This window comes from Vipera berus (assembly GCF_964194415.1).
Source record: "Vipera berus genome assembly, chromosome: 1".
NCBI classification, from domain to species: domain Eukaryota; kingdom Metazoa; phylum Chordata; class Lepidosauria; order Squamata; family Viperidae; genus Vipera; species Vipera berus.
The window spans coordinates 231746-259401 of record NC_138202.1 but is presented as its reverse complement, the minus strand read 5'-3'; the positions used below and the strand labels follow the sequence as shown (position 1 = coordinate 259401).

General features: G+C 60.7%; 1 protein-coding gene and 1 pseudogene across 3 annotated transcripts; one reads left to right on the top strand and one right to left on the bottom strand.

Annotated features, from left to right (window-relative positions):
- Positions 1-27656, bottom strand: LOC308659675 (guanine nucleotide-binding protein G(I)/G(S)/G(O) subunit gamma-7). 2 transcript variants are annotated; one of them, XM_081313506.1, is made up of 4 exons: positions 27599-27656; positions 19921-19973; positions 2669-2779; positions 1-1848 (listed from the first exon to the last, which is right to left on the bottom strand). In XM_081313506.1, exons 3-4 carry the CDS (start codon positions 2747-2749, stop codon positions 1723-1725), a joined length of 207 nt encoding a protein of 68 aa, XP_081169632.1. In that variant the 5' UTR covers positions 2750-2779; positions 19921-19973; positions 27599-27656; the 3' UTR covers positions 1-1722. The 2 variants fall into 2 exon arrangements, with proteins under 2 accessions (XP_081169632.1, XP_081169633.1); XM_081313507.1 differs by lacking the exon at positions 27599-27656 and adding an exon at positions 25767-25816.
- LOC308660189 lies at positions 3931-5836 on the top strand (annotated as a pseudogene). The gene is made up of 4 exons: positions 3931-4326; positions 4703-4841; positions 5049-5107; positions 5474-5836. The product of its transcript is annotated as an uncharacterized misc_RNA (transcript).

The following is a 27656-nucleotide window of genomic DNA, read 5'->3' as shown; positions in this document are numbered from 1 at the left end:
TTTTATTCATGTGATCAATTCACTTTTTTAAAACAGGAACCCCACAGCATGTTCAGTACTAGCAAGGAAGTCAGTCCAGCCACACTGGAGAGAAACCAATTTTACAAAAGGGAAGTTAGCGAAGTCAGACCAGGCCTCTCCCTCCCCCCTTTTATAGACATCCCACCCTCTTTTTGGCAACAGGAAGAGAGTTTGGCAAACAAGAACGAGGCTCAGCAGCCTTTTTTGGAAAAACTAAATCAATGCATTTGTCACTTTGGTGAATTAAAAACCAAACCCTTGTTTGGCACAAGAGGAATACCCCGCGCGCCCGCGTGTGTGTCTGTGTGTTTGGAGGGGGGGGGGGAGGGAAACTGCCCTGTGCTGGATTTAAGCAGAAGACAAACAAGTTTAGGGCCTCACAAAATTTCACACTCTTTGTTGCCGTCTCCCAGTTTTGCGTGGCTTTCTGTGCGTGTCATCCTTTTTAAAATCTTGTGTAGCAAATTTTTATGTATAATTTTAAAAACACTTTAGGTGTAAGCGACACTTTTAAGGCCAAATGTTCTCAGCTTTACCATTGGACAGCCGATGCCCCACATCCTTTTGCGGTGACCGCGAGGGGGGGGCTGCTTTGGATGCCCTTCGTTTGTGGGAGCGGGGGGGGTAACTTTGGCACCAGAGGTCCAATGGTTGAGCCTTCCAGGAGAGCAGGGGGGCTTCTGGAAGCCGATGGAGGCCCTGCTGGCTGGGGGTCCCTGGAGCCGCCCCCTGACCACTTCCGGGCGAGGGAAAAAGGAGCACCAAACTGCTAGCAGCCCTGGAGCTTCACTGGCTTTGCACGGGGAGGGGCCTGGTGGGGGGGGTTGCCAAACCCATCCTACCCCCAGTCTCAGAACCAAGACCTCTTTTGGCCCAGCCTGTCTTCCCATCTGGAGAGGAGTAGGTCTCAGTCCTCGGAGTGGGGAGCTCACTCTGGACAGCAGATTGTCCACTAAAGAAGCTGGCACAGCCCCCCCCCCACCTATTCCCACATCCAGCCTGCTGGCATCCCCAGGACTCCCCGGGGAACTCCGTCCTCTGTGTTTCTGCTTTTGTGCCACTGGTTCCTCTCTTGGGGAGAGCCAGGGCATAGCCCTCCCCCCCCCGGTCTTTGGCCTTGGCACAAGTAGGGCCCGGGGCACTCGGGGGTCCCTGCCCCTCAGGTGACCTCCTTTTTCTTGAGCAAAGTGGCCTTTGGGTCACTGGCCCTCCAGGAAGAACCCCTCACCCCTACTGGCCTGGAGGAGGGTCTGCCTGCAAATGCCCCTGGCAAGCCCAAGTGGAGGGCGGGCACTGGGGAGGGGGGAAGTCAGTTTAATAATGGGGAGGTGGTGGTTGAGAGACGGGTATGATGGAGAGCACCCCAAAGGAGAAGAGGAGAAGGCATTTCTGCTTGGGAAGCCCCCTCCTCAAGAGGGTGGGACGGGCAGCTGCCGGAAGGGCCTCTGGCAGTGGACTTTGCCTGCCTGACCCCCTCCAGGTGTCCACCTGAGGGGCATCCTCAGCACTGGACAGACCAGCTTTCTATGGGGTCCCTGCCAGGATGACCCCTCAAGCCCCGCCTTGCGCCCTCCTTCCCCCCCCCGCCCGACCAATAATGTGGTCATCTGCTGACCAGACGAGAGGGCAGGGTGAGGCCGGCTCCCCCCTCCTTGGCCTGGCTGGAGATCAGGGCTGGGGGTGCCTGGCCCAGGGGGGGCGCTATAGGAGGGTGCAGGGCTTCTTGTCCTTGAAGGGGTTCTCCGAGGTGGGGAGGCCAACCAGCAAGGGGTCATCCCTGGCCTGCTGCTCGCAGTAGTTCATCAGCTCCAGGGAGGCTTTGGAGACCTGGGGAGGGAAGCAGCCACGTCAGCCAGGAAATGACCGGGGGCCTTTAAAGCCCTGCCCGCTTGGCCACAACCCAGGAAACGGGAGAGACCCCAAATGAGTGCTGGGAGGCTCAGGCATGGGAGGGGGGGTAGGCCCTGCTCCTTGGCGGGACCCAAGGGACAAATGTCAGCTGAACCCCCCCCAGGGAACGGAGGACCCCCCCCCAGGGCCAAGGCTCCCACTCATTCATTTCCCAACCTGCAGCTGGACCCCCTCTGGCCCCTGAAAGAGGGACCTAACATTCTTAGGGGGGGGGCGAGGGCCAACCCTCTTCTCTTGCAAGGCTGTCCCTAGTTTCAATCCTGGCTGCCCCCCCCCTTGGTGGACCCTCCTCACTCAAGAGAAGTGGGCCAGGACCGGACTCAGCCTTGGGGGGGGGTCAGCTGCCACCACCACCACCCCCGCACTGAAACTCTTCCCAGGACCAGGCTCTGTGTGGTGATTGCCAGAACTCCCCCTCCCTCGTAACCGAGCCAGAATTCGGCTGGCTTTCCGGAGGCATTAGGGCCCAGAAGCAGCAGCAGCAGCAAATTCATAGCCTCTGATCACGTGCAGAGGCGTTCTTGGGCCAAGGAACAACTGAAGCATGCAGGCCTCCCCCACCGTGGGGCCTTCCCCTCTTCCTTCCCCGCCTGCTCCTACCTCCGAAGCACCAGGACCCCACAGCTCAACCCTGGGCTGGAGGCTGCCTTCTATCTGCCCCCCCTCCCCAATGGCCAGAGCACCCGCCACACCTTGTGTGCTGCCCCAGCATTCCCCCCCCCTCACCAGGGCCCACCTTGATCCTCTCCATCCCGGCCTCGATCCGCAGCTGCTCCACTAGCTTCCTGGCCTGGGCGATGTTGTTAGTGGTCGACATCGTCTGCCACCCAGGGGGGTCCACCAGCACCTAGATGCGGGGAGAAAAACACCAAAGAGGGGGGACAGTTGCCTCCTGGCCCTGCTCTGCCCCTGTCCGGGGGTGGCACCGGGCAGAGTTGCCCCCTCCGTTCTTCAGAGACAGGCAAGGCTCACGGTGGCAGCGCTACAAGGGGCCCTGAGGGGGGTTTCAGCTGAGCGGGGGAGACGCCTTGCACCTTGAGCTGCCTGCATAACTGGGGGAAAGCCCCAAAGACCCCAGGGCAGCTTTCTAGGAGCTGTGGTGCCCTGTGCCCACTATCTCCTCCCTGGCCCTCCGTGGGTGCAGCTGCATCAGGGCCACAGATCTTCACCAGGTGAAGATGAGGAACCTGCTCAGGCAGAGGCTGTCTATCTCAAGAAACCAAAGGGTGAATGGGACTGAGAGGTATTCCCAGGCACCTGGCTGGCGCTCCCCCCCCCACCGCAAAGAGAAGCTGTGACTGTCTGCAGGATCAGAGCCCGTGGGGGAGGGGAAGCTGGCTCCTCGCCGGAAAAGCCCTGGAGGGGCTGCTTCGGGGGTCCCACTTGACCTCAGAGTTAAAAACACGGGCGAACGATCGGGCTCTCCGGCTGACACCCACTTCCTCCCGGGGCGGCCGGAGCGAGGGTCTTCCGTCCCTTCTGGGCGGGGCTGCGAGGGGAAAGTGGGGGGGGGGTCCAAAGCAAGGCTGGGAAGGCCCTGGCTCCGGCCCGGAGAGGAAGCCTTGGGGAGCGAAGGGCAGAGAAAGGAGGGACCCCCTGAGAAGCCCCCCCTCCAGCCCCCCCCCAAGGACGCAGGGATCGAGGGGCCGCTGCCGCCGCCCTCCGGGCCTGGGTCCCACCGCAGGCGCGTCCCTGCCTGCGCCACTGCCGGGGGTGGGGTCCTCGGTTGCTTGCTTCCTTGCGCACCCCCCCCCCACACACACACCCCGCGCGCCGTCCTCGCAAGTATCTGCCCGAAGGCCTCGCCCGTTGGAGGGCAGGTAGGCCGGGCGCTTGTTAGCGGCTCCCGGGCCGCCACCTGCAGCCCTCCGGCCGGCCAATCGCCTGCTGGCCGGCAGGGGAGCCGCGGCCGCCTTCCTCTTCCTCCCCCCGCCAATAAAGCGGGCCCAGGTGCGGCCCCTCCCGCGGAGAGCGTCGGCCGAGCGGGACGGCGCGGAGATGGCGGCTCGGGCAGGTAAGAGTCTGCTGGGCGAGCGCGGCGCGCCCTCCCCCGCTCAGCCCCATGGGAGCTGGAGTCCGCTCCCCGCCTCCCCCCAGCAGGCTCTCTCTCTCTCTCTCTCTCTCTGCCCCGCAGAGGCCTCGAGGGCAGCCGTCCCCTCCAAGTGCCGCTACCCGCCCACGCTGACCATGGTCACCGAGGCCGTCGGCGCGCTCAACGAGCGGAAGGGCTCCTCCACCGCGGCCATCAAGCACTACATCTGCCACAACTACCCCGGCGTGGACCCGATCCGGCTCAAGTATTACCTGCGGAAGGCGTTGCTCAAGGGGCTGGAGAAGGGCTACCTGGTGCGGCCCCTCAACTCCTCCGCCCAGGGGGCCACCGGCAGATTCAAGGTGGGGGGGCACCCTGACCCCCGGACCCGTAGCCAAAGGGCTCCGTTCACACGCTGCAGGGGGGCGTCTCTGCCCAAGACCCAGGGCCCTCCCTCGTGGCCTGTGCCCGGGTGCCCACGTGGCCTCCTGGGGGGACCCTAGAGGGCGCCTTCGCCCACTCCCTTCCTGGTTGGCTAATGAGCAGCGAGAAATGCCCGGCCTTGCCAGGCCTGGACCATCCAGTGCCGTCCTGCGGGAGTATGCCAGCGTCTCCTGCTTGGGCCCGGCAGAGTCCGACTGCAACTGCAAAGGCTTTGGAGAGGCAGGCGGGGGGGGGGCAGCATCAGTGCACCTGAGTGCCCCCCTTGAAATTCTCCCCGTTGCTCCGATTCTGCAGTTGGCGGCCGTAAAGCCTGAGAAGGTAAAGCCCAAGAGGGCCCAGCCTGCCCAGGGGGAGGGCCCACCCCCCAAACCAGAGAAGAAGAAGAAGGCGGAGGGCAAGGCGAGGGCCGAGAACGCCAAAGGCAAAGGGAAGGGTAAGGGGTCCCCTTCTCCTGCACCGGCAGCCTCAGAGAGGGGACTGGAGAGGACCAAGGGGGGGTCCCCTGGTGCCACTGCCAGAAGCTGCACCAATGGGCCTGGCAAGGGGGCAGCTGAGGGACTCGGGGGGGCAGCTCTTCTGCCTCGATGGGGGTCAGCCCAGGGGAGAAGGCCCTCATCCAGCTTCTCTCCCACCCTTCCAGCGGATGCAGAGGGCAAGGAGAAAGCCGCCAGCAAGACGGCCAGGCCTGAATCTGACCCGGTAGGTCTTCCCGGGTCCTTTGGGAGGGCATTCCCCCCCCCGGCCCCAAGCAGAGTGGGGAGCTCAGCCCTTCCCTCATCGCCCAGGCCTTGGGAGGGGGTCGGCCTCTGGGCAGGAGGGAGCAACGCCCCTGAAGTCCGAGGGTTGCAGCCCCTCCCAGCGGCCCCTTCTGGGGCTCTGCCCCCTGCCCAAAGCCCAGGTGGCATGTCTGACTCGGGGCAGCCTCTCCCTTGCCCATGCAAAGGCCCCAGATCACGACGGGGGGGGGGGGTCGTGTCTGCCTTCAGGGAGCTGAGCTGCCCCAGACCAAGAGGGTCAGGGTTGCCCCCAGCCCTGCACGAGGCCGAGCCATCCCTCTCCCCGCAGGCCCTGGCTGCAGAGCTGGTGAGGCGGAAGCCAAAGGAGAAGACGGCAGCCGAGGGAAAGGCCCCCAAGAAGCCGAGGGCCCCCAAGACCCTCCAGGTCAAACTGGCAAAGCCCCCCTCCAAAGCCCCCCCCAAGGGAGAAGCCAAGACGGCCACCAAGGGCAGAGGCCGCCCCAAGGCTGGAGCAGAAGGCGAGGCTGAGCCCTCCGGGGGTGAGGGAGTCAAGGAGGCAAAGGGGGGCCGAGCCAAGAGCCAGGCTGGGGCCCGCAAGGCCAGGGCCCCCAAGGCCGGGAAGAAGGTGGCAGCGGCGGCCAAAGGCAAGGAGAAGGAAGCCGAGGGGGGGGCGAGCCCAGAGGATGCCTGAGGCCCACAGTGGCCATTGCCAGCCTGCAGTGCGACGTGGCCGGGAACCCCAGCAACGCCCCCCCCCCGCAAGGCCGGCAGCCCCAGTCACGGAAGGAGGCCGGTGGGGGTCTCGGGTGGAAGGCTGGGCGGTTTTAACAGCATTTTAAAGAATCGGAGATGTTTTTCAATAAAGGTAACATTTGGCAAGGTAGCAAATGAGTGGGGTGTTGGTGATTCTGAAAAGCAGCCCCACAGAAAGAAGCTGAAGGAGACTCGGCATTCCGGGCTCCTGACTGGAGGGGGGAGGAAGCTCCCCACCCCCACAGCTCAGCATCAGACCTCGAACCTGCTCGGCCCTGGGTGGGCCATGCACACCAGATGTTTGTTTTAGGGGCCCAGCTCAACCTTTCAATGCTCAGCTGGCTGCCTTGCTCCAATAGAGGCATTTTTGAGCAATACTTTTGTTTCCAAGTTACCTTCTCTTAAATTATACTTTAGCGTAACTTTTTCGCTAATAGGATTCTTAAATACAATTTTAGTTCCAAGAATGTTCTTTAAAAACCTTGAGTCCCGAGAGTCTGCATCCAGTTCTGCTCACCAAAATATAAAAAAAGACATTGACACTTTGGAAAGAGTGCGGAGAAGGGCAGCCGAGATGATTAGGGGACATGAGGCTAAAATGATGAACTGTTGCAGGATTTGGGAATGGCCGGTCTCGAGAAAAGAAGGACTAGGGGGGTCATGGCAGCAGTCTTCCAGTATTTGAGGGGCTGCCACAAAGAAAAGGGGGCCAACCTATTCTCCAAAGCGCCCAAAGGACAAGAAGCAATGGATGGAGAGAAGCAACCCAGAACTAAGAATATTCCTGACTGTGAGAACATTTGATCAGTGGAAGGGAAGTTGCCTCCAGGAGTTGTGGGTGCTCCATCTCTGGAGACTTTCAAAAAGACTGGACAGCCACTTGTCTGGAATGGTATAGGGTCTCCTCGTTGAGCAGGGGTTTGGGCTAGATGATCTCAAAGGTCCCAACTCTGTTATTTTAGGCATAGATTTATAAAGTGTAAATGAAACAACCCCATTTCCCAAAAGTTTCTACAAAGGGTTTGCAACTGAGCGGCAGGGCCACCCAGATTCGGGGGACTCTGAAGCACTGACACCCCCCCAAGTGCCCAGGTCCCCTTTGGGAACCCCAGCTGGAGACGGGGGGGGGGGGCAGAGGGGCACTCTTCGTTCTGCAGCCTTGTGGCTGGATTGATCTCAGCTTTGTCCACAGTCCTGCTGAGCAGAGATCTGGGGCGGCTTCTAGATCCCCTCACGGTCACAGGATCTGGTTGAGGCTGTCCTTGAAGCAGCCCAGCCCCACAGAAGGCGCCCCCTCCCCACCCCCCTCCTGAGCGGGTGGGAGGCGCCTGGAATGATTGGCAGCTGGGAAATGCCACGCCCATTCAACTTGTGATTGCAAGAAAGGCTGGAATTCCCAAAAGGGCTAAAAAAAAACGTTGGACGGAACGTGGAAGTTAAACCTGTTGTGTGTGGGGGGGGGAGCTGGCAACCCTTGAATTACTTGAACGCAGCGATGGCCGTCAAATCCTGCACGGAGGCTTTTCCATCCTGCCTCCGATAGCCTTGCTTGTTCTCCTCCGCCTCCCCCCCCCGCCCCGTTTGCCAGGGTCCTTCCTATCACAGGGGTGAAAGCCCCCCGGGGCCCAATGAAGACCAGAGGGGAGCGCTAACCCTGGAAATCCGCAGGTGCCGCCCAGGATGGCATCGGCTTCTTCTGAAGCAGCCTGGCACCACTGGCCGGGGGCAGCTTGTGATTCACCCAGATTCCCCCCCTCCTTTCTGCCCCTTGTTCTAGCTTGTCCAGCTGCTCCTGAGCCCCCGTGCTGCCCTCCAGGTGATCGCTGCCCCTCCGCCTCTGCCTCGGCTGCAGATCCGGCGCTCCTTCGGCCTGACGTGGCGCCGCAGAGGCCGTAAATGGGAGAGCCGCTCCCGGGAGCTCCTCATTCCCCACGCCCGGGAGCCGCAGCCAGGCGGGATCAGCAGCGGGGGAAGAGAAGGCCGGGCGGCCGCTGTCCGCGGCTCCTTGCAACCCCCGGAGCTCCGGACTCCTCCCGGGGCCTTCTGGAAAATGCTGCAACAGCCCCCGACGCCGCTTTCTCACAACCCGGCCGACGCCAGCGAGCATGTCGAGCGGCTGCTCGCACCGGGCCGGCTTCCAACCTGGCCCCCGGGCACCTGCGCGCCTGGCGAGGCCTCCGCGCAAAGACGCAGCGCCGGCAGCTGCTCCCCCCGCGGCGCCTTTCCCACGGCCACGGCGCTGGCAGCCGCTTCAGACGCAGCTCCGACCGGGCCCATCGGCTGGCCTCACGGAGCCCGGTCTGGCCGGCCCTCCCGCCTGCTCAGGGGCGGCCTGGCAAAAGCTCCCGGGGCCAGTCAGATGGGCAGCTCTGCGTTCCCGGCTCCTTCCTAAACGCTTCCATTTGGCAAAACAAACCCCCCCTGCTGGGGTGCCCTTCCAGGAAAAGACTGGCCTCTGCAAGGACTCACGGCTGCCCCGGAAAGGGGTGGGGGGCGCAAAAGGGCAGAGATTCCAAGCAGCAAACTGGAGACAGCCCCCCCCCCGCGCCTCCCAGCAAGCTTCACTCTCGGCAGAATGGGACTGTGGCTGCCACACACCCGGGAAGCCCCATCCCCGGGGAGGGGGGGAGACAGAGCAGGCTGGGTGCTGCCCCCCCCCCCGCACAGGGCAGCTGCAGGGGGAAGCCTCTTTCCTCCACAAGGCCCGGGGTGGGGGGCTGCAAGAAGCAGAGGATAAATCAGGTCAGCACCCACAATCCCTCCCTGGGCCTTCTTAGTAACAGAGCCAAGCCTCTCTAGAGTCTCCCCTCAGACAAGGGGGGTGACCAGAGAGGCAGAAGAGGCCTCGTGTGTGGGGGGGGGGAGAAGGGGTACAACGTGCAAAACTGGTGTTGTGAGACATGAATCTGCACATGGCTCCTTCTGCAGGCCAAACACCAGCCCTGCGAGGCAGAACAGCCCAGTGGCTGAGGCCCAGGCCCCAAAACAGCGGCTTCCAATGGAAGCGAGGCACGCACAGATGGGTCTCCTGCCTCATGCCCATTGCCCCCTTGCTTGGCAGCGTCTTCGGGGCCAAAGCTCCCCACCAAAGCAAAGGAGGGTCCCAGCAATCAATGGGGCCAGGCCAGCCATGGGTGCAGCGAGGGCCCAGAGGCTGCCTCTCAGCCTAAGCCCAGCCCAGAATAGGCCGTGGGACCTGGGTCTCCAACCTTGGCAAGTTTAAGACTTGTGGAGTTCAATTCCCAGAATTCCCCAGCCACCTGAGAGAAGCCAGGTGCTGCTTCCTAGGGTGGAGAGAAGGGGGGCTTTGGAGGGGGCTGGGGGGGACAGATTCCTGCCATGCTCGCTTCATCCAAAGCTGGGCATCACAGGGGCCAAGGAAGCCCCTCTCTCGGGCCAAAGGAGAGGCCCGGAGGGAGCACCCCAGCCCCAAGGACGAAGGGCCTGCCTCCCCTCCCCACACACTTGGTATGTGACCCACACTTGGGAAACCAGGCGAGGGGGACTTCTTCAAAGGTGATTTTTCAAAAGGCAGCTGAACCGAAAGCGCCTTCTGGGAATGTGGCTTTGCCCGTCAACTGGCTGCTCCTTCCAGCCCTCCCTGCTCCAAGCAGCCCGGACCCCCCTTTGCGCATCCCGAAGATTCTTCCTTCTGGCTCGACTTTGGGGGAGCCTCGCCCACCCCAAAGAAAGTCTGCTTCCAGCTCAGCCGCGACCGCTTTGGCTGGCTCTGGCCCAGCTCGCGGAGGGCTGGTCCTTCAGCCTGGCGCTGCAGCCCCCTGGCAGAGATTCCCTAGGCGGGGAGCCTCCGGGCCCAGCAGGGTCTTAAGTTCACCTTCCCCGCCAAACAGCAGCCAGTTTTGCTGCCAGGGGGCAATCAAGTCGAAACTTGAAGGCTAAACTCAGCTCCTGGTGCCAGCTACTTTAATCCCTAAATTAATCTATTTTTTAACGGCTGTTGGAAGACATCTCCCCGACTGATGCTGAATGGAAGCATAAAAGGAAGCCACCGAGAGAGACAGTCCGGCATCTTCTCACGGGGTGTGTGTGTGTGTGCACATGGCAGCTTTCCAGGCTAATTACAGCCTCGGTGCAGAATTGCTGAACCAACTGGGCGCCAGAAGCCGGCAGAGGCAGAAACGGGGGTGCCTCGCCAGCTGCTCTTCCCAGAGCGGCCCCCACTTTTGGCTCTGCCCCCCACCCCTGGAGAGGCTTCCCCAGCAGCGGGCTGAGGACCAGCCCACCCCCACCTTTGGCTACTGGAGGGAAGCCCCATTACCTGGCTCTCCCCGTGCTGTGGGGGTGGGTTTCAGCAGGGAGGGGCTCCTCTGCCTCCCCCCGGAAAGACTGAGCAGTTGAAGGCAGGGACCCCTCCCGCTGGACAGAGGGCCTGCAAAGGGGGGCCGGCTGCCAGAGGGGGCTTCATTGGGATGTCACTTTCCATGAGAGGAGCCCCCCCATTGCCTCCCGGGGCTGCCTCTCAACCCTCCAGGCATGGGTCTTGGCCTGCCCAGGCCCAATGCGCCCCCTGGCCAGTCTCTTTGCTGAGGAGGGGGCTCCCAGGAGAGGGAGCACAGCCTGCCCAGTTTGTGGCCCAACCCAGGAAGGCTGCGGGCTGCAGCTCTCATGCACCAGCAGCCTCAAGCTGTGGCCCCCACCTGTGTCAGTGAGCGGGGGGGGGGAGGCTATTTGCAGCAGCCGCCAGGCTTCCAAGCAGCCCCCTTGGGGAGCCCAGGATAGGAGAATACTAGAAGGGACCTTCCAAGAACTAGGAGGAGGGGGCCAAGCCAGGGGCCCGCGGGCTTTGCACCCAGACCCCTCTGGGGGCTTTTGAAAAGAAATGAGCTTTCGCTGCCACGTTGCTCAGCCCCTCTGCCCCCCCCCCCCGTGCAGAGGAAGGCTGGCGTGTGAGGCTGAGCTGCCGGCTTTGTCACGGAAGTGGGGCACACGGCGTGCCACCTGGGCACAGGTCTTCGCCTTCCCTGCGGAGCTTCTCCCAGGCGCCTGGGCAGCTCCGTTCCAGCAGCCTCACACAGAGCGAAGGGCGGCCCCTCCCCGGGGCCCCAAGGCTGAGCCCCTCGCCCGGCCCGCTCGACTGAATAAAGGCCTTTTAGTTTCCACCGAGACACAGCTGAAGGCCTGCGGAGCCTCAAACCCTCCCAGGCCAAGGAGAAGGGCGGCCAGGCTGAAGGGGAGGGCTGGCCAGGGCATCTCTGGATGACCAGTCCCGTGGCAAAGAGCCCTGTGGTCAAAGGCAGCTTTGCTAGGCAGAGGCCCTGGGTCCAAGAGGGCCCGGGCAAAGGGGGGCTTCCTGTCGCTTGCCCTCCCCCACAAGATCTATTCCACCAGGCGCCTCCCTTTGCTAGAACAAGTTGGCATCCTGGGGGTGCCCGGCGTCTGGCTCAGACAGCCAGGGTGGGGCAAAAGGGCTCTGCCCCCTGACCGGGAAGGCCCGGGAGGCATGGACCCCTTAGCCGTCCCCCCTCCCCTCCCCCAGCCAGCAGCCTCTCCAGGAGAAAAGCACTCAGGCACCTCACCCCCCATCTCCCTGCCCTAGTCCCTGCCAGCAGCAGCAGCCTTGCTCCAGGCAGAGAGGGGGGGGTAGCAAGGGGGGGCGTTGCAAGGGAGAGACCAGCGGCTGCTTCCCCAGGAACAGGAGACTTGCCTGGAGGACACCTGGCCCAGCTCCCGGGTGGGCGTGAGCAAGCCAGGCTGACTCCCTTCCCAGGAAGAGCAGAAGGCCCATCTGCTGAGCTTCTGCCTGGACACAGGGGTCAATGCGGGGGGGGGGGGGAGAGGCATGAGATGTCCAGTGACCGCCCAGCCTCTGGAAGTCCGGTGGAGGGCCATCCTGGCAACCCACGCAGGGGGGGCTCCGTCCACTGAGAGGGAGAAACACAGCTGAGCCCAGAAGGGGCTGCCCTCCCACCCCACACCCCGTCCTCTCCAAGGGGCAGCTGAAGGTTGAAATACTCGGAGGGAGGGAGGGAGGGAGGAAGGAAGGAGAAAAGAGAGGAAGGGTGGGAGGGCTTGATCCTGGCTCTGGCCAGTCAAGAGGCTTAGCCACAACAGAGGCCACATGAGCCCGGGCAGGCTGCTGCTGAGACCCAGCTGTGGGGAGACACCCCCCCCCCGGGAGCCCCAATCCTGCTGGGGGGAGGCCTGGGGGCAGAGAGAGAGATGAGTGGTGGTTGTCGCTTGCCCCGTTGTCCTGGGATGCAATTTCCCTGCTCCCTCAGGCTGCACTGTGCAGATGACGGGAAGCCTTTTTACAAGCAAGAAGCTGGGATGGAGGGCTGTCGGCCGGGGGGGGGGGCTGGGACCGCCCCACAGGCCGGCTGCTGGGAGGCCAGGGACCCTGCTCAGGCGGTGGGGGGCCACGGGCGGAGGAGGGCCCGGCTTCTGTTCAGGAGTTCTCGCGGTGAGTCACGGTGAAGCGGCTCCAATGGGGCTCTTTGGCCCCTGTTCTGCGCTGCCCCAGCTCCAGTACCCCCCCTGACTTCTATGGGGCAGCTCTTGCTCCCCAGAAGGCCAGGACTGGACGGAAGGCAACTTCCACACCACCCACACTGGAGCAGGCGGGGGAGGGGAAGGGGGCCTATTGGGGGGGCAGAGCTCCATCAAACGGGCCCCCACTTTCCCTAGAGCTATGCTGGCTGAGGAATTCTGGGAGCTGAAGTCTTACAAGTGGTCAAGGTTGCAGACCCCTGACCTAGAGGATGCCAAGCCACTGCATGCCAGCAATCCTGTCCATGCCCTGCATTTTCTCCCCCCCCCCACTACACTTGTGCGCCTCCCCCTCCCCAGCCGGACATGCGGGGGTGGGGGGGAAGCGGCTTGCAAGCAGAGTTTATTTTGCAGTCTCTTTAATCTGGGCAGTAAATACACGTAGGAGCTGCTGAACTCTGAGGAATGGGGAGCCTGCCCACTTTTGCATGTGGAGGAAGCAAAACTCCGAAAGCAGCAGAAAAACCCCAGAGGGCCATAAATCCAGAGCGTTAGGCAGATGCCAAAGGCTCCTCTTCAGAGAAGAAGCTGAGTGACGGGACCAGCCCCCCCCCTCCCCTCCCCACGGGCCTCCGTTCCCTGCATCAGAAGCTGCCGGATGCGAGTAAAAGTCTACACAGCCCGTCAGTTTCTTTATTTGGCGTATTTCCAACCCTGACCCTCTTATGTAATAGAAATAAGAGCAACAAAATATTTCCTAGATATTCCACTTATTTTTATAAGAGATGACGGTCTCTTTGCTGAGGGTTTAGATGACCTCTATGGTTCCTCAAGGCCACCGTAGCCCTGCGGGAAGGGCAGGACGTGGAGGGGATGCTGAGCAGGCAGAAGCTCAGCCCCCTTGGGCGGGAGCGGCCCCCCAGGCCCACCTCTGCCCGGCCAGGCTGCGGGGGGGGGAGGAGGCAGGGAGTGGCAGGCTGGGCCAGGCGGTCCAGAGGGTGCCTGCCTGCCATCAGCCCCACCAGTTGGGGGGGCTCAGCGGCCTGGGATTGCTGCCTTTCGGCTCTCTCTCCCTGGGCTGCTGGGGGGGGGGCTGGAGTTGGGAGTCTCCCCCTTCTGACAAACTCTCTGCGGGGGGGGGGGAGGAAGGAACATCGCTAGTCCACACCTGAGCTTTTGGCCGAAATTCCTTCCTTTCCTTCGGCACAGGTGCAGAGGCCGAAGCCGAAGGAGCACCGGGCAAAGCCAGGCAACTCCAACCAGACAGACCATTAAAACGCTGCCTGGGGCTGCCAGCCTAAGGAGAAATCCTTCTGAGCGCTGGGCAAAGGGCCAGGATCAGGCTGTGCCCAGCCACAAGGGCGAGGGACGAAGCGCGAAGCCTCCCGTGCCTGCTGCGTCCAGCAGCAGCTCTGCCCCGTCTCCTAGCCAGGCTGTGTCTTTATTTTACAGGCAGAGCTGGCTCCCCCTCCCGAACTCCGGGCAGCTAGCAATGTCAAAAAACGGCAGCCGGGAATTTCTAAAACAAGGATCAACGGTCATCCATCCCACCCCCAGCCTGCGCCCGTCCCAGGGCTGGAGGCAGCCGGGTCAAGTGGCAGGCGGGGGCCTCGCTGGATCACCAGGCCTGGCACTGTGACCACCCCCCCTCCTCTCCCACCTCCCCAGAGTCTGCCTGGTGAGAAAAAGGCCCCTCCAGGGATGCAGAAGCCAGTGGGGGGCCTGAAAGCCAGTCTCTGGGGGGGGGGTCCCGCTCCCTCCTTCCTAGGGGGAATATTACAGGGTGCCTGTTAATTTCACCCAATGCCCAGCCTGGCTCTAATTTAATGAAGAGAAGGACGAGGGGGGACATGAAAGCAGTCTTCCAATATCTGAGGGGTTGCCAATAAAGAAGAGGCAGTCAAGCCGTTCTCCAGAGCCCCTGAAGGCGGGACAAGAAGCAACTAATCAAGGGAAGAAGCAACCTCGAACTAAGCAGAAATTTCCCAACAGTGAGAACAATTAACCAGTGGAACTCCTTGCCTCCAGAAGTTGTGAATGCTCCAACACTGGAAGTTTTTAAGAAGAGACTGGACAGCCATTTGTCTGAAATGGTGGTAGGGTCTCCTGCCTGAGCAAGGGGTTGGACTAGATGACCTCTAAGGTCATTTCTGTTATTGTTATTATTAAGCCTTGCCCCCCCCACCCCTGGCAGGACCCAGACTCCTCCCAGGAGGATCTGGGGGATCGGCCCAGGCTGTCTCCAGCCCCTGGCCTTCACAGCAGCAGCAGCGGTGCCCACCGGGGCCTCAGCAACAGGCCGGGCTCCCCGATCTCCAGGGGCCACGGTGGGGCCGTCCAAGAGGCAGGCAAGCTGCCCAGGGTGGCGGTTAGGGAGACCCAACCTGAAATAGCTCCTCACCCAGCGAAGCTGCGGCTGTTGAACTCATCTGACCCGGCCGCAGCAGACAGAGGCAGACCAGGGGGGGGGGTGAGAGAATGGGAGGAAGGCAGAGGGGGAGAAAGCGGCTCCCCAGAGAAGCAGCAGCAGCTGGGATCTCTCTCTCTCTCTCTCTCTCTCACACACACACACACACACACACACACACACACACACACTCTCACACAGATGCTGTCCCCGGATGACCGACCCCTCCGCTGCAAAGGCTGGAGGGGGGCCTTTGGCCAGCCCCAGAGCCACAAGGCTGTCTGAGCCACAGGGAGGCCCTCCATTCCCCCCCCCGCCCTCCCCACCCCCAGACCTGAAAGCAGAAAGTAAACACTCAGTCCGCAGCCCTCCAGCCACCAGCCTGAATCAGAGGGTATTTTGGGCTCCAAAGTGAGGCTCCCGCCCAAAAAGGCAGGGCAACCGGCGGGCACAATGGGCCCCTCTCCCCTCTGAGCCAGGAGGAACGAGGCACGGGCCGAGCGGGGGGGGGGGGGGCTCAGGTCGGATTTCTGAGCTGTTTCCGGAGTTCAAAGCCGGCCCCCAAGAGCCGCTGCTTCACCCCAGGCTGTCCAGGTCAGGCAGGCAGAGAAGTGAGCTGCCCCCCCCCTTGATCCCGGCTCTGGAGCCTCAAAGCAGGGCGAGGCAGCCCCTCCCTCCCCCCCCCCGGCCTCTCTCCCTCCCTTCCCTCTGGAGCAGGGGGGAGTCCCAGGATAGGCCCCCTCCTAGCGAAGAATTGCCCCATCTCTGCCTGGCTGGGCTGCCAGGCAAACAGGGGCCCCCCACCTCTTAAGGGCGCCACTCCCAGAGGACTGGCCCAAGTGAAGCCGGCCCTCTCTCGGGGCCTCACCCAGCGTGGGACGGCATGGGGGATCCTGCAAGGGCTGAGGAGAAGAGGAAATGGGGGGGCTGCTAGCCTGCTCAAGCCTCCCTTCCTGCCCCACTGCCCGAGGGGAGTGAAGCCGTGCCCTGGGCTGGCAAACAGGGAGAGCTCTCCAGGATGGGCCGTGCCAGCAGCAGCCTCTCCAGCCAGGGAGGAGCATTGGCAGTGCCAGCCCTTCCCAGGGATCTGCTGGGGAAGGAACGCCCCCCACACAGACCCCCTCCCCCGAGCGACAGGAGGAATCAACTCTGCCAAGCAGTCCAGACTGGGGGCCCACCAGAGGCCACCAGGCACTGCTGCCCCCTAGTGTCCAAAGGCTCCTCTGCAGGCAGCCAGGGGCGGAGGGTGGCGCTCACCCCCTCCCTTCTTTTGGACCCCCAGGCGGCCGCTCTGCCCCACGAATGTTTCACTTGAAGGACTCTCCTATTTCCAGAACTGGGGAAATTGGGTGGATGTTCATTCTGCAGGGGGCAGGGAGGAGCGAAGGCTCCCCCCCTCCCCAAAAGCGCCAAGAAAATCAGACACCCCCTCCCCCCAGATGGTTTTGTTCAAGAGGGGCTGGGGCCCAATTGCCCATCGGGGACCCTCGGGGCGCCTGCAGCTTCCGAGGCTCTTCCAGGCTTTGTGGCCTTGGCACCTTCCCGCCATAAGCCCGGGAGCATCCTCCCCCCTCCCCCCCTCCCAGAGAAGCAGAACCGAGAGCAGCTCGGTCGACTGAGTCACTTTTTCCAGCTTCCTCAAAATCTGGCTGCGCTCATGGAAACATCCCCCCCCAACACACACACACACCCCAATTCAAAGAAAAGAAGGGTTGTCCCGGGTATCCTGTACGAAGGTTGGCGTCACAATGCTGCGCTCTCGACAAGCCCTGGTTGAACGTGGCCCTGGGGGAGGGGGGGCTTAATGCAAGAATCCTGGGGTGCCTCTCCTGCACAGCCAGCCCAAGGAAAGTTGGCCCTAGGGCCGCCCCCTGCCCAGGAGGGGGAAACAGCCTGTGCCCAGACGGGCCCTGGCATCCATCCAACCGGGGTGCCACAAAGGGGCATCTTCTGAGAAAAGGGGGGCATTTAAAGGCCAGCCCAGCCCAGCCCAATCCTCCCCCCCCAGCTTTATGCCTAGCTTAACACAGACCAAGACCGAAGCGGGTTCAGCAAAAGTTTCTGGCCACGGATCTCAGCAAAGGGCACCGTGGCTGCCCCACAAGACACACTAGGGAGCGGGGGAGGGTCTCTCCCCCCCCAAACTCCCGGCCTGAATCTCCATTTCACGAGAAGGCAGGCAGGGAGGCAGGGGCTGCTCCTGCCCCCTCCAAGGCTCACAGTAGGTCAGGAGCCCCTCCTTGCCCAGGGGGAGCCAAGTGAGTCTGCTCTGTTGCTGGCAGAGAGGGGGGGGATCCCAAACACCCTCTGGGGGCTCTGAGTAAGGGGGGGTTCCCAGAGCTGCCAAGGAGGGTCCTGCCTAGGGCGGCCATGAGCATCTCCAGCTGCAGGACACCCCCCCCCCGGGGAGAAGAAGGGGCTCCTTGCTAGGGAGCTCTGCCTCCCAGTCGAAAGGGATGAGGGGAACCGGCTCAGAACCGCTGCCCGCCCAGCCCGTAATGCAAGGAAGGCTCATCCTCCGAGGACCCCCAAGGGGGACGAGGAAGTTCCCCTCCAGGCTGCACGTGGGGGGCCAAGAGCAGAGACAGCTGCTGCCTCCCCAGGGCAGGGATCTTCCAGTGAAACCCCTGAGCCCCCCCCCCCAAGCACGAGGACCGTGCGGTGCTTCTGAACCAGCGGGCCCAGCCGATGGCCCCAGAGGCCCCGAGACCCCCTCACGCCTGTGCAGGGCTTGGGGGGGGGGGCTGGAGGTCAGCCGTGCAGCATCAGGGCAGCCTTGATCTTTCCTGCCTGGCAGGAGACAAATACTTGCGCCCCCCCCAAACCCTAACAGCGCAGGGGGCTTCCGTTGCAGGGGCTGCTCACAGCTCCAAAATTCACCTCCGCCTTCCACAGTCACGTCCCTCCAGTCTCCTTGCAGGCACAGAAATCTTCCTCCTGCGCTGCTGCTTCCCACAAGCAAATTTAGTTTTCCCCAAATCAGCCAATTATTTCTTTTCCATTTTCTTTTCAAGCTTTGAATGCTGCTCTTCAGAATCCCCTGCAGACGGCCAAGTCCTCGAACGCGGCTGCTCTGAGAAATGCTCCTTTTAGTCTTGGGGGGGGGGGAAACAGGCTTAGAAATGGACGGGGACATTTTCCCCGTGCTCCTGCGCAGGGGTTGCCGCCACTCGGACATGCTTCTGTGGGAGAAGCGGGGAGGTCTGGCGTGGGGCTCAGAGGCACATGGTGCACAGCCGGCCACGTCGCAGAACCACCGGGAGGGCAGGGACGGCCACCTGGCTGGAGAGGCACGGGAGCGCAGCGCCCCCTGCTGGCACAGGTTTTACAGACACGCACAACTCTCTTGCGAGGGCCCCCAGTCTGGAACTGGCTCCTTCTGGGGGCTGAGATGGCCCCTGGAGGAGCCCCCCCCCAAGGAAGACAACAGCTCCCAACTTCAAGAAGACAAGAGCCTGCCAGCCCTGCTCTGGTGGGATCCGTCTGAAGGGGCAAAGTGGCTTCTTCACAGCAGGAGAAGAAGCGGAGGCAAAAGGGGAGATCGCAGAAGAGAACCTGGCACAAATCAAGTAAGCACGAGCGAAGGCCCCAGGTGGGGCAGGCTGCAAAGGCCGGAGAGTGGGAAAGATCAGCCGGGGCCGAAGCCCAGCCCCCACCCAGGATGTCACCCAACCCACTCGCCCCGTGGAAAGGCCCAGAGTCTTCTCCGCGGCTGGACACTCTCTGCCTGCCTCCAACCCACAGGCCCCAAAGAGAAGGAGACACCCAGAGTCGTCCAGAGGGTCTGCTGGTCTCGGCAAAGTTTCTCCCGCCACCCTCCGAAAAGCAGCCCTGAGGTGGCCAAAAACATTTAGCTGTGCTTCAGGGCTCCTCTGTGACACACACACACACACACACACACACACACACACACATGCAGAAAGATGCTTCTTTAATTTCCAGGGAAGAACATCAGACGGACACGAGGAGACCGGCTGGGATAACGGAGGGCCAGGCCGAAGCTGGCGAGGACTTTTACAAGGACGGCCAACACTTTCCAAGCACTGAAGCCCCCACCTGAATGGCTGTTTAAAGGCAGGAGACCGGGGGGGGGGGAGTGGCACCGAAGGGAAGCAAGACTCAGAATGACCTTGCTAAACAAACCCAGCAACCATTTTTTTTAGAAACACCAAATTGCCAGCCAAGAATGTGAGCCATCGCTGGTCAAGGCAAGTCCCAATGGCAAGCCCCAATTGGCAGCTCACAAAAAAAGTTGATTTTCCGCCATCTGAGCTCTCTCTCTCTCTCTCTCTCTCTCTGGAGCCATCTAGAACTCAGATACAAATTGGGATAAGGTGGAACCAGAGCAATAAAGGAAATAACGAGGGCCCTGGGGGGGGTCAAACCCTTGCAAAAACTCTGCCCTCATCGGGATCGATACGGCAGATCGATACGGCTGCAGACTCCACACCTCAAGGGGCCTCTTTTCTTAGCCCCAACTGTGGGGCAGAAAGTCTGGCCCAGTTTTAGAAGGAGCTTCGCTTGCTTGCTTGCCATGAGGCTGGAGGCCAAGAGCAGCCTGTCAGCCCTGCGAGGTAGTCCAGACAGGAATCCAAAACCATGAGCTGCAACGCTGCCTTTATTGTGAGGCTACAACAACAGAATTCAGAAAGTCTGAAAGCGCTCTCCCGCCCCTTACTTTCCAGAGATTGAGGGAGGGTCCCCTCTGAGATGCTTCTTCATGCCCCCTGCCTCTCCTCCTCTTCCTGCTAACCCCCAGAGTTATTCTCACGGCCTGTTAGGGCCCTCCAAGAGCCTCCGAGAGAGCAGCCTTCCATCTTTTGGGAGTGAAGAGGTCCTTGGACGGTTGTCGTTGCCCCTGAACCAAGACACACACTCCTCTCCTTCCTCCCCATTCCTTACGCAAAGCAGCAGGCACCTGCTCAGACCAGGGGGACCCCCTGACCCTGGGACTGGCCCCACAGCCTCCCGATCGAGGCTCCTCCAGGCTGCTTCTGCTACTCTGGGCTGATCTTCACCTGGATCCATCCACCGGGGTGGGGCGGGGTGTGAGGGCTGGCTGTCTCCTCTCCTCTCTTTGGCCACCTCCTTCTGCCCAGCCCCCTTGTTGCACCATCGGGAGCTTGAACAAGGGGGGCATGCAATGGGGGGGACTGGCAGAGCCTTACCTGTCAAGGAAGCCCCTCCTTCGGACTCCGAGGGCACCACAGAGGCTGCCTTCCTAAAAGAAACGGAGCAAAACAAAGACACGAATCAATTTTTTTTTGAGGGGGGGTTGTGCCTCCTGTTCCAAGAATCAACACACCTAGATGAGTGCAGGTGGGGGCGAGGTCTGCACTGTTTATACCCAATGCCATAACTTAGTGATTTGGCTCCATCTGTGGCTGAGGGGCTTTTACAGAGAAGCAGCCTCCAAATGTTTGGACTACAACTCCCAGCAGGGGCAAGGAGGCGGCAGCCCAAACACTGCACGATGCCTCCCTGTGCATGGGTCGCATCCTGCTGACCCACATCCAGCCCAGGAGCTACCCAAGGAAGCGGGGGGGGGGACAGAGGCCAGGCAGCCTGGAGGGCTCCTCTTAAGCAGAGATGGAATCTGGATGGAAGGGGGGGTTCACAGGGGGGTCCCCCAGAAGCAGCCAAGGCTACCTGGGGCCACCTCAAGGGAGAAGCAGGGGGGCCGAAGGGTAACCTTCAAGGGGAATTTAAAGAGGCGAGCCATGAGCCCTTATCCAAGGACGGGGTGGCTGGACGCATAAGGCCGATTTCTAGAGCTGCCACTCACCAACAACTCTGGACAGAATTCAAGGATTAAAATAAACAAAAGTCACATTGGGACTGCAAAAAATGGACTCTTCACATTAAATAGCGGATCTTCCCAGAAGCCCCCAGGCAGGAGCAGACACAACGGGGTCCAGACCCATAAACAACTCAAATGCCTCTGCACGAATGCTCAAAGTTTAGGGAGAACAAGCAGGGTGAACTTGAAGTATATGAAGGCAGAGATGTTATAGTTGCCATTGCAGAAAGTTGGTGGGATGAAACTCATGACCGGAATGCACTAATGGAAGGATGCGAACTATTCAAAAGAAACAGGCCCAACAAAAGAGGAGGTGGAGTTGCATTATATACAAAAGATCACTACAGCTCTACAGAAATACACAAAACCAAGGATGAAAACCTGCCAGAATGCATGTGGGTCAAGACATTGCCATAGGCGTATATTACTGGCCACCCAACCAAGCAGAAGAAATAGATGGACTCTTTGCCAACCAGTTAAACAAATGTATGTAGGAAAGATTTCACAGTAGCAATGGGAGACTTTAACTGTCCAGATACCAACTGGGAGACAGATTCTGCAGCAAGTGGGAGATCGAACAGATTCCTAACCCACCTAGCCAACAACTTTGCCACCCAAAAGGTGGAGGAGGGAACTAGAGCAAAAGCTATCCTGGACCTAGTTCTTACTCACAGAGAAGAAGTGATAAAAAGGAGTTGGAGTTGCCCCAACCTTGGACCACACTGACCACGTCATACTGGAATTCATTATAATGAAAACACAAGCAACAGAATATAATCCAACCAGTGTCTTAAACTTTAAAAGAGATGATTTTAACAAACTCAGAGAAAGCCTAAGAAAAACTCCATGGATAAAAATCCTAAAGGGGAAAACAAGAAATGTGGAAAACACTGAAAAATATGATTATAAAAGCCAAGTCCAACACAATGCCACTGCAAAAAAAATATCAAGAAATCTAACAAGAAACCAGCATGGCTGCACGAAGATCTCTCCGATAAAACTGAAAGACAAAAAGGATAAGTACAAAAAATGGAAAGAGGGACACATAACTAAGGCAGAATATCAGCAGATAGCCAGAATCTCCAAAGGTGAAGTCAGGAAAGCAAAGGCTCAGAATGAACAAAAATTTGCAACAAAAGTCTAAGATAATTTTAAAAAGTTTCTTTCAACATATAAATAACAAGAAAACAGTCAGGGAAACAGTCGGTCCACTAAGGAGAGAAGATGGCAAGGAAGAGAAAGCAGAACTCCTTAACTCATTCTTTGCCTCTCTCTTCAGGCAAAAAGAAACTATAGCCCAACCTAACAAACACATAACTGCAACAGACAGACTAGAAATAAAAATTAAAATAAGCAAGGAAATGATAAGAGAACGCCTGTCCTTGACGAATATAAATCACCGGGACCCGATGGATTACGTCCCAGACTTCTGAAGGAGCTGGCAGATGCTATCTCAGAACGGTTGCACATCTTTCACAGATCCTGGAGCACCGGGGAAGTGCCTGAGGACTGGAAAAGGGCTGATGGGGTTCCCATCTTCGAGAAAGGGGGCAAAACGGACCCAGGAAACTGCAGACCAATCAGCCTGACATCAATACCTGGGAAGATACTGGAAAAGATCATCAAAAAACAGATCTGTGAACATCTAGAAACAGATAAAGTTATAATCGGTAGCCAGCAGGGGTTTTCAGGCTAACCGCCCTGCCCTCTGTGGCCCCTTGAAGCCTCTGCACAGACGTGCTGCAAGGTCCCCCAATGGGCAAACGCTCGCCAGCCCCCCAGGTGTGCCCAGAAAGGTGCCCGGAACCGCTCAAACAGCGCAGGGAAAAAGGAGGGTCTGAAGCACTCCGCAGGAGCTCCGCCTGCCCTGGCAGAGAAACAGCCAGTGCCCGTTCCCACCACAAAGGCCAAAGCCCCCCCCAAGAAGGCCCCCCGTGCAGCACAGAAGTGGGGAGGGGGGGGCGCAGAGACGTCCTCCTTGTCTCTGGGAAAATGGACCGGAGCCCATCAGTCCTCCGTGCAGGGGTCAGGCCCCGTGGCTGCCACCGTCCCCTTGGCTGGGCCCACAGAAGCCCTCGGCCCGTTCCTTTCTTGCCCTGGAGACCACTGGCCAGATTCCCAGGGGGTCCCAGGAGGAGGAGGAGGGGGAGGAGGAAGATGAGGGAGGCCTTTGAGACAAGGCCGGCCCCCGGAGCCCCCCTCTCCCCACCCCCATCCCCCCCTCTGCCCTTTCCCAACAGGAACCAGTCAGGAGTCCCGCCCTTTCTGCTCCCATGGCAACCAGGTGCTTTGGGGGTTTCAGGAGGTGAGCCCGGATCAACTAATCGGATCGGATCAGAGACCCAAAGTAAGCCACTTCTCCGAAAGGGAACCAGCTGCGGATCTCACCTAATCTCCTTCGCCACCGCAGCAGCCAGCACCACCGTGCCCAGACCGCCAACCGTTTCTCAGGGGTCTTTCAAGGGAGACGACGAGGTTCTTCAGCTCTGACACGGGTCCAAAAGCGAAGCAAGCTTAGAAAGGGAAGGACTTCCCCCCCCCATTCTTCCTTTGCAGAAAGGAGGATGGGTTTTTTCCTGATCTGCCAGACACTCAATCTGGATGACAGGTGAGCGGGGAAAAACTGACCGCTAATTGGAAGCCGTCCTGAATGCTTCACAGCCACCCTGAGGCCGAGTCAGCGGCTCCAGAGAAGCCGTGGAGCGAAAGGCTACCAACGCCCCCCCCCCAGTTCCTGAGGAGGGATCTCCCCCCAGAGACGGAGGAGAGACTGCGAGATATAGCCGAGGGCCGGCAGAATCAATCCACCCCAGGAAAGTACACTTTGATAAAAATTCCCGACACAATAATATTTTAGAGTTTGGGAGAGAAGTTGGCATTCTGTCAGGTGATCACGACCGTCTGCCAGAACAGAGCAGGACGGGCATGGAAAGGTGCCAGGCAAAACTCAAGACACAAACCACCGATCTCTGGCACGGCCTGGGTCGGCCCTCCGGGCAAGTGGGGCCAGAGCCTGCAACACATCTGGGCTGCAGTCCAGAGTGGGGGCCCAGGCGCCAGCCCTGCCCATGGCCCGTCCCACCGAGGGGGTGCAAGAGCAGCCTGGGCACCAAGGGGGCTGTCCTTGACCTGCTGGGCCAAATTAACGGAAACAGCCACGCAGCCACGAGAACGGCCCTTTCCGGCCAACCCACGGAAGACTCTCCCACATGCCAAGGTGGGTCCTTGGGCTCCATCTGACTTTGCTGGGGGTCAAGAGGCCGTTTGGGCAGCTCCTCCGCAGGCCTCGGCCATTGTGATGCTTTGATGCAATTAGTCTTCAGCATCTTCCCCTTATTTATAAGACTCCGGCCAGCTTACGACCTTGACAACAGGAGACGTCAGAACACCAGAGGGCTAGGGAGACTGCCTCTCGGAGACAAGGGGTCCCTCGGGGAACCTGGCCCACGCCAGGAGGGGCTTAAGAGAGGCAAGCAGCACTCAGAGGCCAAGCGGAAGCCAGGGAAGTGCAGCTGCCGAGCAGCGGTGGGTTGGCTTCCAAGGGGCCTTGAAAGCCGGTCCCTGCAGAGGGCGCTGCCCCCGTCCACCTGTTGAGGGGACCATCCGGGGGTCTCCCTGATCCAGGAGCAGGTGCAGCAGGTGAGCCGGATAAAGGCAAAGGCCCTCTTGGCCGCAAGTGCCACCTGGCACTGCCGAGGGAGCCAAGACCACCCGTGGACCCAACCGTGGGCCGTTCCCAGGGCGGGTTTAGAATCAGAATGGAGCTGGAAGTGACCCATGAGGGACCTGGCCGAGTCCCCAGCCTGGAGGACCATCGAGCTCAAACCCATCCCAGACCATCCTCCGGCACGTCCGCTGGACTCGCCCAGCTCCAGGTGGAGCTCAGTGGCTCCTCTGCCAGGAAGCGGCAATATTCTTCGCAGGAGCTCTGCAGATGTTCCTGGGCCTGATCCTGTCCCAGCAAGGAGCAGGCCCCCACGAGGCCAACAGGGGAGAAATCCCCACTTTCTCGCTCTCATTAGGAGCACAGAAAACAAGACAATGGCGGAAAAAGGTCTCCTGGTCCATGGAGACCGCCTGCCTGTCCAGAACGGGGGCTCCGGATCAGATCCGCTCTTTGTCATCCTCCGGCCGCTTCCACTGGCACTTCAGCTGCCAGGACCCCCGAGGGGAGCCTTGGGACTGGGACTCTGCCGCTGCCACGAAGGCCTCTGCCGGTTGCCCACCAGACCCTCAGGAAGAGCCTCCCCCTCTCTGGGACCCAGCAGGGGCCGTGCGTCCTCCACCCCTTCCGGATGGGGGGGACCCAGCAGGGACCGGTGGCCACGCTCTTCATGCCACCGGATCGCCTCATCGCTGCCCTGAGCCAAACAATCCTCCCTCCCTCCTTCCCCTCCCCTCCCCTCGCCTGGGCTCTTGGCCGATGCCAAGCCTGGATCCAAGTGCTAAGCTTGTAAGCCGCCCTGAGTCTTCGGAGAAGGGCGGGATATAAATGGAATTAAAAAAAAAAAGTGGGGACATTTCCAAGAGGGGAAACCCCCCCCCCAGCACAGCCACAATACAGCCTCAATCCACAATACTGATATGCAGCTCTGTGTTGCCTCTTGGGAAACGGTGTAACGGAAATTGTTTTTCCAGGAGAAAGAGGAAAAGGGAATTTTGGATTGAAAGTCGAACACGGCGAATCTCCAAGGAGCCGGAATCCTCACCTGGGGCTCCTTTCTTGCACTGACCTGGCCCAGGAGCGCTTGGACTGACCCTCCACCGATGCTAAGTGTCACTTCCTGTGACCCACTGAGCACCCTGGAAACAACTATTTTGCCAAAAGAAGGGGCCGAATTCCACCCACCTGCGTGGGAGTTCAGAAACTGTGGAAAGGTGGCAATGCTGACCCTCTTGCCTACTTGTAATGGCCCAGTGGGGGGGGAGGAGGGGGGGTCTCCGTTTGGCCCACCCTCCCCAAAGCACACACCCCCACTCATAAGAGCCACCACGTCTCCTCCCAGGGAGCCCCACCCTGGAAAGGAACCCAACGCTGCTTCTCCGGTGGCAGCCCCAGAACCCCCTTGCAAGAGGTCCCCTCCTTCCAACTCAACCGGGACAATCAGTGGCCCCCCATCTCTTGGGGGCAAGGGTGGGGGGGCATATCATCAAACTCTGCCTGGCAGCCTAAGGTCAGGGAGGAAAGCCGCCCCCCCGCGGGAAAAGCCCTACCGGAATACACCTCCCTGGTATTCGACGGCAGGGGTCGGCAACTTTCCTGGGTTGGCAGCCTGGTGGGAAAAGGAGGGACAGGCACCTTTCTGCACGCATGTGCACACAAACGCAAATGTGGCTCTGTGTGTGTGTATGTGTGTGTGTGTGTGCACGCATGTGAATGGGGCCGTGAGCACCTGCACTCTGCAAACGGGGCTGCTAGCGCTGGCACACAGTTTTTGCAGCTTGGCTGGTGCCTGCTTGCGAACCAGCTAGCCCCAACTGGGGGAAGGTGCCCATCTTGGTGACAAACTTAATTGTAGGCAGGGATGAGCCCAAAATGAACAGGACTTTGGCCTCAAACTCACAACGACCCATTTCGCATTTCACAAAAGACAGCTAAAGCCCTCCTTGACTAGATACTTGACCAGACCTGGAGGGGGGAAGCAACCCCCCCTGCCAAGCCAGCCCATTCCCCACCGTGAAAGCCAACTCAAGGCACAAGTCCCGAGGGGCCCTTGAGGGCGCCTCATTTCCCAAACACGGACCGGGAGATCCGGACTCTGAGATCCGATCCTGTCCGAAGGAGCAGCAGCAGCAGCAGCGTTGGGGGGGGGAGCGGCCTTCAAGAGTGGGGAGAGAGCTGAGAAAACCTGGGCAGGAGCAGAGAGATCCAGGAGGGTTCGGCCTGGGTGTGGGTGTCGGGGCACAGGGGCATAAGGCTGGTGATGCAGTCAGACAAGCCTCATGGCCTTGGCACACCTAGGGGAGACCAGGACGGAGGCACCCAATTGTGGGGTTTGTATGATAACATCACGCAGGTGTTGCCATTTTGACTGGCAGCATGAGCATCCCTGCCACTCAGAGCAGCTGAGGAAGGGGGGGGGATGTTGGCCCAGGAGGGAAGGACAGGAAGAGGGAGGGGAGGGAGCCTCTAGTCTTGGGCCCAGACAGGAGACACCAGAGCGCCTGGGAGGAACAGCTGGATGTCCCCAGGGAGCCCTTTTTTGTGAGAAACCAGGCAGGGCAGGCAAAGTCCTAGAGGATGGGAGCAAATAGGGGCACCTCCCCCCCCAGAGGGGGTCCGTTTAACTATCAAAACTACAGGAAGTAGTAGAAGCCACCCCCCTCCAGCCCCATCCTTTTGGACCTCCTTTGTGACTAGGGAGGCCCAGTCAAAAGTGGGTCCTCGGGTTCAGCAAGGCACTGGGGGGGGTTCCTGCTAGAAAGGAAGGAAGGTGCTACCCAGAGGGGGATCCAAGCAGGAGCCGAGGAGCCCCCCCGGGGTGTGAGAGAAAGGCCAAAGAGAAGGGCAACAGGCTAAAGGGGGAGGCAGAAGGTGTCACTGAGCAATTAATTCTGCTTTTCAGGGCGGGGGGGGCAGCAAACGCCTTCGGGGTCCCGCCTGGAGACTCAGGAGGATTGCGAGGGGGGGGGATTTTCACAGGGCAAATGGGAAAGGCGTAAGGGGAAGTGGGGGAGGGGGACGCAGCTCAGAGGGCGCAGAAGGGACCGGGGGTCTCGGGGAGTTCGGGGGGGGGGGCCGGCGTGGGACCAGGCTGTAGAAAAGGCGACGCCGCCCTGGGCTGCAGCATCGGGGCCGCCCCTCAATCCCGGGGGCCGGGGCAGGGCCAGACGGCCGGGCAAGTCGCAGGCGCTAAGCGGGTCCGCCTGCCTCGGGGATCGCCGCGCTGGGCCGGGAGCTGCCCACCCGCTTCGGCCGGGCGGCGCTGAGAGGCGGCGGGCAGGGGGAACTGGACCCGCCCGGCCAGGAGGACCCCCACTCCACGGGGCCCGGGGACCCCTCCTCCCGGCCCCGCCGCCCTCCCGCAGCCCGCGGCCCGCCTCACCGGCTCCTCCGCCGCCGCCGCCGCCGCCGCCGCTCGGCCGCCTCCCGCTCTGCCCGCG

Coding starts and splice junctions, on each gene's coding strand:
- LOC308659675 (XM_081313506.1), bottom strand. CDS start 2,749: ATGTCGACCACTAACAACATCGCCCAGGCCAGGAAGCTAGTGGAGCAG. Junction 1,849..2,668: donor CCGGGATGGAGAGGATCAAG/GTGGGCCCTGGT, acceptor TTCCCTCCCCAG/GTCTCCAAAGCCTCCCTGGA.